The 14639-nt window shown below is 41.6% G+C and overlaps 1 protein-coding gene across 11 annotated transcripts in view; it reads right to left on the minus strand.

Moving 5' to 3' along the window:
• Positions 1-4641: 4641 nt before the first annotated feature.
• Positions 4642-14639, minus strand: part of Slc38a9 (solute carrier family 38 member 9) — a 78436-nt gene continuing 68438 nt past the window's right edge. For 8 of the 11 annotated variants that reach the window (XM_016002214.3, XM_006983653.4, XM_016002213.3 and 5 more), the window contains 4 exons: positions 12984-13097; positions 11260-11408; positions 7148-7237; positions 4642-5270 (listed from right to left, as the gene is read on the minus strand). In XM_016002214.3, coding sequence (XP_015857700.1) covers positions 5105-5270; positions 7148-7237; positions 11260-11408; positions 12984-13097 — 519 coding nt within the window. In that variant the 3' untranslated portion in view covers positions 4642-5104. Of the gene's footprint in view, positions 5271-7147; positions 7238-11200; positions 11409-12983; positions 13098-14639 lie in introns of those variants that run through there. The other 3 variants (XR_013044752.1, XR_013044751.1, XR_013044750.1) reach the window with 2 other exon arrangements.

Raw genomic sequence — 14639 nt, forward strand, 5'->3', positions numbered from 1 at the left:
CAGCACTCCACAGAGACAGAGCACCGAGAGGGCAGAAGCCGGCCACTTCCTGGCACCTAAGGAAGGTGACTCAGTTGCTGGGTCAGAGGGGTGGACAAAGGATGCCGAACTGCCAGGACACACCTTGCCTGTTCACCACAGCATGCTCAGTGCTTAACACAAGGTCAGGCATTCGGTAAGCACTTAAGTATTGAATGATTAATCTGGAAACTGACTGACCCATTTTTTTTTTCCTTTTTGTAATGCTGGGATCAAACCCAGGACCTCATGCTTGCTAGGCAAATGTTGTACCACTAAGCTGCACCTCCAGTCCCCACATTATTTTGAGGGAGGAGTATGTAAGAAAATTCTAGATAATAGCATCTAATGTGACTTTCCGTTTAAGTGGACTCTTGACTAATTAAACAAGCGCATCCTGAGGCCTGCGATGACTCAACATTACTGGACTGTTTGGGATGGAGAGTCAGAGGGGGATGGCCAAGTGGAGCCTCCTCATTCCTACTCTGGGACTAGACTGTGAGGCACAGTCTGAGATTAACAGAGTGACCTTTTTAACTTTTAAAACAGTCTTAACTTCTCAAAGACTTGGGAAATCAAGAAAAAATGACATTTGGTGGGGGCTAAAAGCATTTTTACTTAGAGAAGCCAGAAAATTAGGCACCTTTATTAGCTTAAAAGGTTTTGGAAATTATGACTGTTCCAGAGCTTTAGGCCAGAAACTGGGCAACACTGACCTAAAGGGCCACAGTTCACGGGGATGGTCACCTCAGGTTTCAGTTAATGTGATGATATATGCCTTCCTAGAAGATCAGGACTTTAAGGAAAACTTCTGACATGAGACACAGGCACAGTCACTTGAGAAATGTGGAACCTAGCTGCCTCTGCCTGTGGTCAGTGCTAGGTGACGATAGTATTTCCCAGCCAAATTCTACTAAACAAAATCCCAGAGATTCTTTTCTTCGAAATAATTTTGATTTAATTTCTTTTTTTTTTCTATAAAAAGACAAATCATATATCAGAGAATACCGCTGGGACTCTGAGGCTGCCATCAGAGCTGTTTGACAATACGTGCTTATACAATCTTAAGTGAAGTTGGCGGCCAGACTGCGAAAGTGGGCCACCCGGGTCAGCGTGTGTGACATCAGGGATTCATTTCGCTTTGGATCGCAGGCCAGTGACACACTATTGTTAGGCACCAACTAGACTTGGATTTGTTTAAGTTGGTATAAAGTCAAGTTAAATACAAAACCCAAAGCACCACCACCTTCTAAAAAGCAACATGTCAATACTGGGTAAGGGAAACACACAGCATGATAGTCTCCGCTATTATCAACTGTGGGGGTTTCAGTGAGGAGTCTCCCCATGGGCTTATGAGTCCTCAGCTGGTTTGGGGACCCATTGTTTGGGGGAGGTTCTGGAACTTTCAGCAAATGAAGCATGGCTGGAGGAGCTGCGTCCCCCTCGAGGGTGGGCTGTGAGTTCACACCTCTCCACACTCAGTGTTGGCACTCTTGCTTCCCTGTGTGCAGATGAAGTGTGATCTGCCAACCCTGCTCGCATGCCTTCCTGGCCAGCATGGACTCCCTCTTTGGTACCGTAAGCCAAAATAGACTCCTGCTTTTGGTCATAGTATTTTATCATGGTAACAGAAACAAAGTGGAAACATTAGTACATCAATGAATGTAAACATTTGACATTTTGAATACTCATATTTAAAGAAATTAAAATTTTGAAAAGTTTATACAATCTGTTCATAGCACCCAGTGTATGACTAGTTACACCTCATATTAATCAATTATGCTTTCTGTCCAAGAGCTATAGGAGTTAAATACTTTAATGATAATAAGGAAGAGGAAATAATAGCATAAAGAAGCAATTAAGTGTCACAAAATAGGTTTTAGAGGAAACCTGCCCCAACAAAGGGAAATGCATGTAACATATCATTCTAGTTGTTGGTGAAACACACAGCATGATATTCTCTGCTATTATCAACTGTGGGGGTTTCAGTGAGGAGTCTCCCACAGACTTACGAGTCTGAGCACTTGGTCCTCAGAGGGTTCATCAGTGAACGTAATGTTGGGGAGTAGGAGGAAACTGAAAAGTGCCCTTTGCCTCTGGACAGTTCCTCTTCCTCTGCCGCCCCTCCCCAGAACGCCATGGTGCTCCAACAGTCCCCAACACTGCCCTGTGTGCCAATGAGCACCCTGTTTCTTCACTAGATCCAAAGTCCCTCTAGGACGTGCATGTTGTCTGACACGTCTTTAAGCTCCTCCAAAGGAATGCACGTCGCTGACTACTCAGTTATTTACACAGAACAATTATGGGAACGATAATGAAAAGCACACAGGCGTTTTCTTGGTAAGTTTCGAGCAGAAGCGGACCCCAGGCCCTCCACTGCGGCCAGTAGCTGCTGACATTTCTATGGCACATTTAATGTAGATGCAGTATTTCCCCTAAGGCAGTCTCTTCCAGTGGCACATTTAGTCCTATTCCAAGCACATTTTCGGAGTGTGCCAACGGCAGTGACTTGGCATGATCACCCACAGGTATAAAACTTATCTCCATTTTTCCCTTTCTGGTTTAATATTAGCATAGCCCAAAGAGATCCATAGGATTTATTTCTAAGGGAGATCTCTCTAAACAACACCTTTACAATTTTAGTGTCCTTGGCTGGGGGTTAAAGAAGTTAAATCCAAAGGCTAACCACATCAGAGCAAAAAGTGAAAGCAGTTTAATTAGCAAGTTCAAAGAGAGGAGAGCAGAGAGAAAGTCAGATTAACTGCGTGTGAGTTCATGTGGCGTCACTCTCATAAGCCAGGACTCTCACACTCATGCAGAGTCTGACCTAGCCAAGTGACGGGCAGCGGAGTCTCATGAAGAGACTAAGGAGCTGTCTAGCAGATAGGAGGTTTAAACGATCAAATCTCTTTAAGAAAACAAAAGCATAAATCCATAATTTTTTGTTCGGAGAGTAGCATCCCTCGCCATATTCCTTTTATCTATGAAATAGGCAAAAACACATGCAATCATCTTTGATTATTAAAGCATAACACAGCTCTGATGTGCTAAAGCATCCAGGAATGCCTTGGGGGAAAAAGCAATGAAAATTATTTCTAAAGTTCTCAAACGCAAAAGAACCTACTCCGAAGAGACAGAGCTTAAGTCGGGAACATGTCTTAAAGCACCCAGCTCTGAGGCCAATGCCCCTTTACCGACGTGACTCTGCAGTCTGAGGTTCCAGGGTCCCCCTCAGCACAAAGGCATTCGCCCCTGCAACATGACTTCTACAGCAGCTTCTGCTAGCCAGAGCTTTTGAGACCAGCTCCATGCTGAATGGGCCCAGGTTCAAAGTTGGGGCTATTAGCTGGATATTAAGGTTTGGAGAAATGAAATGACATAATGTCTGAGATCGGTTTTTAAATATGTCAGTCGAAAAGAAAAAGGCAGGAGGGAGCAGGTGGAGCACACTCAGCTAGGTCTGTAATTACTAGACGCAGGGATGGGTGTACAGGAGTTTTCCATACTATTCCATTTGTGCATGTGCTCGACAGTGCTCATAACGAGCCCTTAAAGTGTTAGGAATTACAGCTTCTTATAAACAGGCCTGTAACGCCAACAGGACGTTAAACTATGCTGAAAGAAATTAAAGCTGGTCTTAAATCTGGAGCTCCTCACTAGATTTATCAAAACCATTTCACCTGTTTTTTTTTTTTTTTTTTTTTTTTTTTTTTTTTTGTTTTTTGTTTTTGTTTTTTGTTTTTTGCTTTTTTTTTTTTCCAAAGGAAGGACATGACGCAAATCTGCACACTGTCCTGGGAAGTGGAATCAGGATGCATTTTAAACAATTTAGCCCCAAATTAGAGAACTCTAAATGTTAGTAGTTGTGGGTGGAACACAGACCGTGTTACATGGAAGACCGACATCTGGATTCTGGTTCAGCTTTTAGCTGAGAAGGGAAATGGGATGTTAACTCTAAGAACCTGGGTTTCTCAACCTTCTTGTCAGACACAGGTTTTCTTGGGGAGGCCTAACTTTTCCCTTCCCGCTCTAGGAGCAGGTGGATGGTGTCTGCTCCGGAGGTCAGACCTGAACCAGAATGACTCGGGATACACTGGGCACAGGCCCACCCTTCCCAGCTAGTCCCTCTCTCTTCTGCACAGCCTCATCCACCCCCCACCCCCCTGCTCACGCTGTCTCCATTGGGCTTCATGACAGGCCATGCTATTCTCCAGGGCACGAGAAGTAAGAGTCCCCTCGGTCTGTGAGGACAACTGCTTTTGTGACGTGCAAGATCTGGCTTGGGAACTGTAACCTCAATCCAGGTCCCTGGAACTGGGTTAGAATTAAGAGTCAGACAGAAACAAACTGTGCCCAAGTGTATCTGAGCCATGTTTTCTTTTGATGTCTTGAGACAGGCTTTATATAGTCAGGCTGGTTTCAAACTGGCCTCGAAACTGAGGATGACCTAAACCCCGGATCCTCTGCCCCACCACCCAAGTGCTCACCGACACGTACCGACTGCCCCTCTGGCCTTACTTCACATGCATTTTCTGGTGGACGGATACTATTTACAACTTTTTTGTTCTTCAGATTAAGTATTTAGTTAGGAATTCAGTCAATTAATAATGATGCCATGGAAACTTCTTTTACAATGAGGTATTTGTTTTACTGTTTGAAACAGCAGAGGTTTGAGTGAACTGTAGAAAAGGTCCAGCAAGTAAGAAACTGGAAGAGAGTACACTGAAACAGACCCAGGGTCTGGCACAGGCCGCCTCGACCCAAGACCCCTGAGATTCCTTGCTGTAGGCAAAACATACCCACCTACCTTCTACTTATCAACAGAAAGATCAGTACGGCTCCTTCTGTACGTCTACTTGGATGCATGGGAACGGGGGTCAGTGTGAAAGGCAGAGGGCTCAGACCACCCGATCACCCCCTCCCTGCTCCAGGACAAAAATAGTCATCAGCAGACCATCGTTTCCCTTGCTCTCGGTTATCTTAGGAAAACACTTAGAATTACAGCAACGACAGCATTTTCAAGTTCTTTTATGCAGAACCGTTGCCAAGGTTCAGAATACCATGAGAAATCTCGAGAAAACAGTTTTCACATGAAGAACTGAGCAATCAGGTTCGCCAGGCCCAAAATGATGATGAAGACGTGAAAGACTAATTTAGGCCATGTCAGACGCTCTTCTTGGTGGAGGGAAATGATATAGATGAGAGAAGGATATATGAACACGAAAGCCAGGCCACAAGCTGCTCCTGAGTACCTGCAGAATGAAAACTTTCTGGGTTAATGGTCGTGCTGCATTTTGGATGACTTATAATTAAGGTAAATACGGTATAATTTAAATTGTGCTCAGTCTCATTTTGCAACAAAATGTGTCATTTGTTACTGACATTGAGTTTAAATTGAGTTGTTAGATTTTTAAATTAACAAAAATATTATTTCCTGCTTGTCTTTATAATATCTGCATGGCAAACAGGTTTTATTCATTTCTTAAATCTCAGACACATCTGGAGACAGACTTTTATCTTTGATCTTTTTTTTGAGACAGGCTCTCATGGAGACCAAGCTAGCTTTGAACTTGTTACATAGCTCAGAATGACCTTGAACTTCTGATCCTCCTGCCTCTACTCCCTAAGTGTGGGCATTTCAAACCCACAACACCACATTGGTTTATGAGGTGCTGGAGATGGAACCCAGGGCCTTGTGCATGCCAGGCAAGTTCTCTACCAAATGAACTACATCCCCCATCTCCATTTTTGACCTTTATAAAGTCATTCAGGGTTTGTGAGGGATTGGTAGCACCTGTGTATGAATGAGAAAAAAGGAATTCATTCAGTGTAATTATCAAGGAACACAAAAATACTTAAATAAGTTTTGACAGAGAAAGAGGCAATTCCCCATTTTCTCAAGGAATACTTTAACAGGGACTTTTAAGTCCATTATATTCCTTAGGTACCACATAACACTTTCTCACAGACACCACAGAACACTCTCTCCCACAGACATCACATAACTGTGGTGGTTTGAAAGAAAATGGTCCCCAAAGGGAGTGGCACTGTGAGGGGGTGTGGCCTTGTTGGAGTGGGTGTGGTCTTAGTGGAGGAAGTGTGTCACTGTGGAGGAGGGCTTTGAGGTCTCATGCATGCTCAAGTCCTGTCCATGAGAATCGCCTGCCTATCAAGATGTAGGACTCTCAGCTTCAGCAACATGTCTGCCTGCATGCCACCATGTCCCACCATGATAAGGGACTAAACCTCTGAAAATGTAAGCCACCTCAATCAAATGTTTTTCTTTTATAAGAGTTGCAGCAGTCATGGTGTCTTTTCATAGCAATAGAAACCATAACTAAAAAAATAACACTGTCTCCCACAGGCACACAGAACACTGTCCTCACAGGCACACAGAACACTGTCCTCACAGGCACACAGAACACTCTCTCCCACAGGCACACAGAACACTCTCTCCCACAGGCACACAGAACACTGTCCTCACAGGCACAGAACACTGTCCTCACAGGCACCACTTTCTTTTTTTATTGCTTGCTACCTTCTTAGGAAAAATTCTTAACAAGAGTGACTCAATCTGATGTCTAAATCAAGGAAGACATCAGATCATTTTGAATGCATTTCACTCAGTCTGCTGTTCATATCGAGGAAGGCGTCAGATTATTCTGAACACATTTCTAGCGACAGTATAATCAACCATCTTTTTTTTCTTTATTCTTTTCTTTTTTTTTTTTTAGAAAGGACATTAAAAAAGAGCCATCTTGGATCTAAACTCTTGCTTTTTGAATCTTTTTTCTTTTTGAGTAGAAACATATTAAGAGTTAGGCAGACATGGTGTTGACATATAAAGGACTTCCTGGGTGCACCTAAGAAGTAATGTATATTGAAAATAACTTTTTATTTCAGATAAAAGAAACACAATGGAAAATGAGAAAAATAAAAAGAAAGGTAGCTGTGGGACAAGGGGGCTCCTAGAGCTCCTTCTCAGAGATCCGCAAAAATGGAATTTAATAAGCACCTAACAAACAGCAGAAAGTATACTTGAACATGACCAGTATGGAACACTTTCAGAAAATTCATTCAGTTAAAGCATCAACAGCAACAATGACAACAGCATGTCTGCACAGTGTACCTTATGATCCCTCCTATGTTTGGGTAGAAGCAGGCCATGGTCACTCCAGCTCCCACAATAACTAAATTAAGAATCAGCACATGGAAAATGCTAGAAGGTAAAAGAGAATTTATATGAAAGAAAAGATATAAAACAGGTAAGTTATAATCAATTTTTAGGACAATTAAAAATCATTCTTTTTTTCTCTCTCTCTTTTTTTTTTTTTCCGAGACAGGGTTTCTTCTGTGTAACAGCCCTGGCTGTCCTGGATCTCACTCTGTAGTCCAGGCTGGCCTGAAACTCACAGAGATCTCTGCCTGCCTCTACCTCCCAAGTGCTGGGATTAAAGCTGTGCGCTACCACCACCTGGCTAAAATTCATTCTTAACACCTTTAAAATGATTGTCTTTACTTTGTCAACAAAGCTGAAATATACTACTCAATGCTGGTAAATGAAAGTGAAATTGGCCTTTTTATCTAATTCTATAAAAATTCTATAAAAATTTATTAGGTGCAAACTAGTAGTATGCACCAGAGTATACATTATATCTATAATTTTTTTACTTGGAATATCTTGAGAAAACAAAACCATGAAAAAAAACCTATTAAAGTACTTACAAAAAAAAATAAGAAGACTGTAGATCAAGGAAATCAAGTTTATCTGACAGAATATAGTAAAAATTATTAAAAATAACACCATTATTTATATAAATAATCAAGAATTATCCAAACAATTTAGAAAAAAAGCTAGTTGGATTTTCACTAAACAAGAAAATCAAAGAAAAAAGTGGAGGGTAGGAAGGTATGGCAGAGCATATTGCCAATGTATGAAAAAGTAAGGAGAATTATTTATACTGGTAGGCAGTTATCATACATTTCGGTAAGTTCCAGAGCTATTAGGTGTCAAGATGTTATTAGTCACCTAGAATTCCAACCTTCAACTTGCTGGACCTTTTGTTTTACCAGGAGAAAAACTTGGTTTATTTTCCAGAGCAGCAGCTGGTTCTCCGAGTGTGACCACGAATCCCGTTTCGGGAAGCCTTTGAGGTAAACCCTGTTCTCCTGACCGTACAAGACACGGCATGCTTTATGAAAACAACACAGGAGGGCGAGGGCACCCAGCTGTGTTCTATGATGGAGTGCTCACTGCCAACACTTCCAAGAGAAAATGAAACAGGAGAAAATACTTATTAACTTTGTCCATGAGAGGGGAGGGGGGTATGACTCAGTGGGGTGTTTACCTCACATGCTCCAGGCCCTGGGTTCGATTTCTACCACCCATGGGCGAAAGGAGCAAACTTAGTGTGTCAGATCTCACCCTTGGAGTGTGTACCTTTTTAATGTTCTCTGTGGTCACATGGGAAGCAGTCAGGCACACCTGCACACTCAAGTACACGCAAGTCTTGAGGAAAGGCAGCTGCCAGCAGAGCTGGCCCAAACTATCGGACAGGCTCAGAAAATGCTACCATTTCTGGAAACGCAGCCAAAACAGCAGCCATCTACACTTGTTGATGAACTGACATTTCCTATAAATGAAGGCTGACGAGCTTGCCATTTAAGGAAAACAACAGGCAGTATTCATTGCTGAGAGTAACAACCGAGTTTTCAAATAAAAACTAGGATTTTGACACTTGCCACGGTGCGTTTGACGGTTTTTCAAAATGTAAAGACTTTTTGGGATGAAACTGGTAATGATATTAACGGATGTGAGTTTTAGTGATGTATAAAGAAGTGTGTGGACATTGGAGAGACCTACAGAAACCCGGGAACCAATATTGACCAAGTATGATGTCATAAACTCATTCAGGGACCAAGAAGCACAAAGCAAGGGAACTCAATGGGTTTTCAGGCAACCAGCTTCCAACTGTACAGTGCGGATGAGGAGCTACGCTGTGTCCAGTCCCCTCATGGCACCAAAGATGAGGAACATCCTCAATTATCTGACAAGCTATAAAAGGCTCCTCTTCTTCTCCAACTCTACATCTACATGAGGCTGATTTTCTTCACATATCTTAATGAAAGGATGGTATAACAGACAATGTAGAAACACAGACTTCAACTGCCAACCAGAAAGCAGACATTAAAGAGTTTTTAACCGTACAACAATGTTCCAGGGAGTCGGGCAGTGGTGGCGCACGCCTTTAATCCCAGCACTCGGGAGGCAGAGGCAGGTGGATCTTTGTGAGTTCGAGGCCAGCCTGGGCTACAGAGCGAGATCCAGGAAGGCACAAAACTACACAGATAAACCCTGTCTCGAAAAACCAAAAAACCAAAACAACAACAACAACCCCCCTCCCAATGTTCCAGGGAATCAGTTATTTTTCATAAAAATATTATTCGTGTTAACAAGTAATGGTTTTATCTATAATTTTTTGAGGGGAGTGCCAGGGTCTCAAGAATGATGCATTTGTTTTCCAAGTTGGCCTCACCCTTGAGGTTCTCCTGCCCCTTCCACCTAGGTGGGCGGAATTACAGGTGTGCCTTTCTGCTTAGGGTTTTTTTTAAGGAATCAATAAATACCCTAAAATTTTTAGTTTTATTTTTTTACATTAAATATTGATAATGTACCTTTGAAAATGAAAGCTCCTGGTAATACTCAATCAAACTGAAGAGTATAAAGAAGTCTGGAGTTCAAAAAAATCATGCACCATCATGTAGGGCAATGGCAGTGTGTTCTTGTCACAGGGAAGAAAAAAGTGTGAACACGAAAGGGAAATCTCAGACTTTTTTCCAAGAAGAAAAACCACTCTAATGGGCACCATTAAAATAGTGGAAAAAAGGAAAACAAACAAACAAACAAACAAAAAGCTAGGCAGTGGTCTGTAACCCTAGCACTCAGGAGGCTGAGGCAGGTGGATCTCTGAGTTTGAGGCCAGCCTGGTCTACAGAGTGAGTTCCAGGACAGCCAGGGATACACAGTGAAACCCTGTCTGGAAAAAAACAATGAAAATGAAACAAAAAAATGGCCAAAGATAGGAGTGATGCATTAGCCCAGAAATATTTCATCAATGACTTCACTGGGTTGTTTTATTTTGGTGAAACAAATACAGTAGAGTCAATGGAGTAGCAAACAGAAACTTTGTATTTTCTGGACTCCAATAGATTAGCAGGGTTAGAACTATAGCTTGTTACCCATTAATGTATAAGAGGACATTGTATCAATGTATCAAGAATACCTGGTAGCTCTTGATTTGAAATATTTCATGAGGGGACAGACTACAAACAGGAACTGTTTGTTTAATATTGCTTAAGAGTTAAAGTCTTGTTTAGTATGTTGTTATAAGTATAATGTTTTCCTATATTGTATTAATAAGTCTTTTTCCTTTAAAACATGCATTCCTTTCGCACCTATAATCACACCATTTGGGAGGCTGGGGCAGGATCATGAGTTCCATGCTAGCTCTGGCCACATAGTAATACCCTCTCTCAAACACCCACCCTTTCAAAGCTAATTTATTCCCAATGAAATAAGGCTAGGTACTTATGTACTATTTACTGTAAGGGTTAATCAGGGGACTGTGAGAAATCTTCAGGAACTCCTGGAAACACAGTGATGTTATGTGGAAATTTCTCTTGGGTAAGGGTAACTACTTGAACAGATCTTATTCAAAAGGGTGCACAATTACTCTAGACCCATTAAGAGGCTAACATTCCCATAGTGATTTAAATTTGTTATATATGAAATAAGAATTTAAACTCATTCTATGTCTCACCTTCAATTCTACACAACTTGGCATTTCTATAGGAATGTACAGCTATTAATGAACATAAATGTATTAAATATCAGTAATTAAGAGCCCTGGCTGTCTTAAGCACCACAGCAATATAGGTTCTAAGTGCCAACACCTCTTAGCAAGGTGCACTTAGTAGCAGTTAAATCTTACATAGATAATAATAGACATTAGGGCTAATTGACTGTCCTGGAAAGGATGGACACCAGATTGTCCTGGGCAAGGGAGTGGCATCTCTATTTAAAGCTCTTCTGGGAAAAGTACCCTGTGATCTATCTTTAGTAACCATTTTCATTAGGCATTTTTTTTAAATAGCAAAAGGATCAGTTAAACTTTAAACTGACCTGTTTGCATAGTCATTTGTTGCTTGGCACATCTTGCTGGTCAAGAGAAGAACCCTTACCTAGGATAAATGTCACCGAAGATATGGCCCAAGAGCTGAACACGAGCCAAGTAGCCTAAGAGCGGGTAGACAGTCATCATCTGGAACAGCAGGAATATCCTTGCAATGAAGGACAAGGTGTCCCCGCTAGGGAAGTTGTCTAAGAAGTTCTAAATCCAAGAAAGACAACGGAGTCATGTCAACACTCAATGCAGTACATTCAATTCACCACATTTCCTGCTTATTGTGAACACAGGCAATACCCAAATAGTGGCTTATGAACTGATGTCCGTCTACAAACCACTTGCCAACTACTTGTCAAGAGGTGAGTACAGAAACCAAAATTACATATTTAGAAAGTGATAAAACACCAACACTGGCATAGTCTGCCTTATAAAAATTCTGGTCTGAAAATGACTCAACATTAAAACAATAAAGAAAACTTTGTTCTTCACAGCAGACGGTGCAAGAAACACAGCTCTAAAGAGCTCATATGCAATACGTAAATTTGTTCCCGATTTATTTAAATGGCAAATTCAATCCCATGACATTGTATCGTCACTATCTAGCTCTCATGCTTTTCCTCCACCACCACTGCAGCACTTCCAAGAGTGTGCATGGCGTGAGTGCACCTGCTACCATCAATGCTTGCAGGCCAGCACCAAGTAGAAAGGAGTTACTTTGACACTTTGGCTTGTTTTTTTCATTTCAGTCTGGTATCCTAAAAAGTTAGTAACTCAGAATTACATTTGCCCTTTCAACTATGAATACCACGAATATTCCTACTCCCAGGGGAGTTGGCATTATGTGGGATTATTCACATCAGGGAAAACTTAGCAAACACTTGGCTTCCAAAGAACTTCCACAAACAACAAGATGAAGAGGGGAGCATTTCCAGCTATCACACGGCAGCAGCTCTGTCTCCTTGCAGAGAACACTACCAACACTGCTGAAATACCCCTTATAACTGGCTTAAAACACGATCACTGGACTCCTAGAGGGTTTCCTCTGACTAGAAAATCACCAGGGAAATGCTGTTCTTCGTGAGAAATTCTTTAATACCCAAGATGTTACTATTTCTAAGTTTCACTACAACTGCTTAGCGAAGGATTTCTCTCTTACTGTTTCTGGCTCTCACTTTTTTTTTTTTTTTAGTTTTTTGAGACAGGGTTTCTCTGCATAGTTTTAGAGCCTGTCCTGGATCTCACTTTGTAGACCAGGCTGGCCTTGAACTCAGAGATCCGCCTGCCTCTGCCTCCCGAGTGCTGGGATTAAAGGTGTGCGCCACCACCGCCCGGCATTGGCTCTCACTTTTTAATGGCTAAATCATCTGCTTTGTTTTGCTGCTTTTTACTCAGTCTCTAAACAAGAGTCCTATCTGTCCTTAAAGACCAATGAATTAAAACCGGTTCACCCTGGACATTCCCACAAGTAAGCTTTGGGAAATCAGGGACTTCAGTGGCTTCTCGGTGGGGGTTTTAGAAATCCACGTGAACACTGGTAATAGTGATCTATACAAAGAGAAATGTGTGCACACAAGAGTGGTCATTCAAGCATTACAAGCTGCAGAGAATCCATCAAATGGAGCCTGCATGTATTGTGTTACTTGATGCAAGAGAACATGGAAACTTGGGAAAGATGGGGGAGGTAGAGGTGGCGTTCAAATCCAGGCCTGGCTGATCTTGCTCCTGTATCATTCTCCCTGTTCCACACACAAAGTCACACATGTGCACATGGTGCCTTACCTGCTCAATGCAATCTTTGGATAATGGAGGTGAAGGAAACGAGGCAAAGACCAGGAAGCCAATATAGAGATAAGTCAGTGTTACCAGCATATAAGCCATGCACAGGTCTCGCACCTGCACATGAACAGAATAAAATGCTCACTCAATATGAAGACATTAGAGTACGTCCATTCAAACACACTAAGCAAGGAGTCCAACAAATAAACCTACATTTATATTTTTATTTTGTATGTGTCTACATACTTCCTAATTTTCACAGACTGCAATATCTATATACACACACACACACACACACACACACACACACACACACACACACACACACACATATATATATATATAATTACTCTGACAGTTTTTTTTTTAACTTGTCTGGAGTATGTAGACTACTAAACTACTTGTTAGAAAACTTTGGGAGCTAATAATAACTGTGGTTTTTAACATGACTGAAGTTCTAATTTAATTTCAGAAGGTAACATTTGCCAAATTAAAAAATACTTGATTATAATAATAAAGACAACAAGAAAGTATAAGCCACTTTTGGTTTGACCTGTGAAATTTTAAAAATTCTTTCTTAGTAAATTAGCTTATATCATCCAAGTATGCGTAGGGAACAGGAGTGGAACATATGAAAACATATTCAGTAGAGAAGGGAGACTGGTTCAAGAGTAGACAAGTACACGGTAAGGACAAGCTTTGAAAACTGAAACAGTAACTAAAAGGACATTGAAAAAGCAGCTGGTTAAAGAGCTGTCCAAGGCTATTACCGGAATCAGCAAACAAACCCAGCTTATTAAATAAAGCAGCCTGCTTTCTTCCAGTGCCGTTCCCACCCTCCCAGGCCAGGCAAAATAAAAAGCTCCAAGAGGCTGAAAGCAGCCAGCTGTTAGATCCAAACAGAGCAGATTCCACAGCCTGCACATTGTCTCCATTACCACTTAAGCCGGAGCCAAACAATTCAGCACGACTAAATTGTAGCAACAGGCCTATTCATTTTAGATAGGGACTACGTGAAAGCTAGGAAAACAGATTAGAAAAAATTATACGCAGTTTTTAAGTTTGATAACATAATAAGAATGTTCAGACACTTGGAGTCAGGGAACATTTTGGATTTTTCTGGATGACTCCTAAAGTGGGGTGAAGCAACAGCAGTGTTTTATAAACTTGGCATTCATAAGTCTGGCTGAAGGGCAAACAAGAACTTATGAAAAATCTTAAGGTCAGGTCTAAACTGCCATTCAGTTTGAAAACAAACGAGGGCTTCAGTATCAGAAATGAGATAGTGGGTAGGCCTCTGGAGCTAGAGGCTTATGCAATCTGGTCCCAGCCCTTCCAGATCAATGTGAGAGCTTACTGTCTAGGAAGGGGCTTCGGAATCTTTTCTCTTTAGTTCATGAAGCTCTAGGGCCCAGGTCAGCTAGGATTTGGTTTCCCCTGGCATTGGGTCACACTCTTGTGTGGGATGAGCAAAAACAAATCGAGAAATGCCTATTTTCATATCAAAAAGTAGTTGGCTTCAATTGCAACATTTCAAAGGCATTCCAGTCTCCACCTACTCAAGCTGGCTCAAGAATTAAGACAGCCTCATTTAAAAAGTGATTTATTATTTTTATGCATGTGTGTGTTTGTTTGTGGGTGCACATGGGTCCTGGTATC

This window comes from Peromyscus maniculatus, chromosome 15 (genome assembly GCF_049852395.1).
Source record: "Peromyscus maniculatus bairdii isolate BWxNUB_F1_BW_parent chromosome 15, HU_Pman_BW_mat_3.1, whole genome shotgun sequence".
NCBI lineage: Eukaryota > Metazoa > Chordata > Mammalia > Rodentia > Cricetidae > Peromyscus > Peromyscus maniculatus.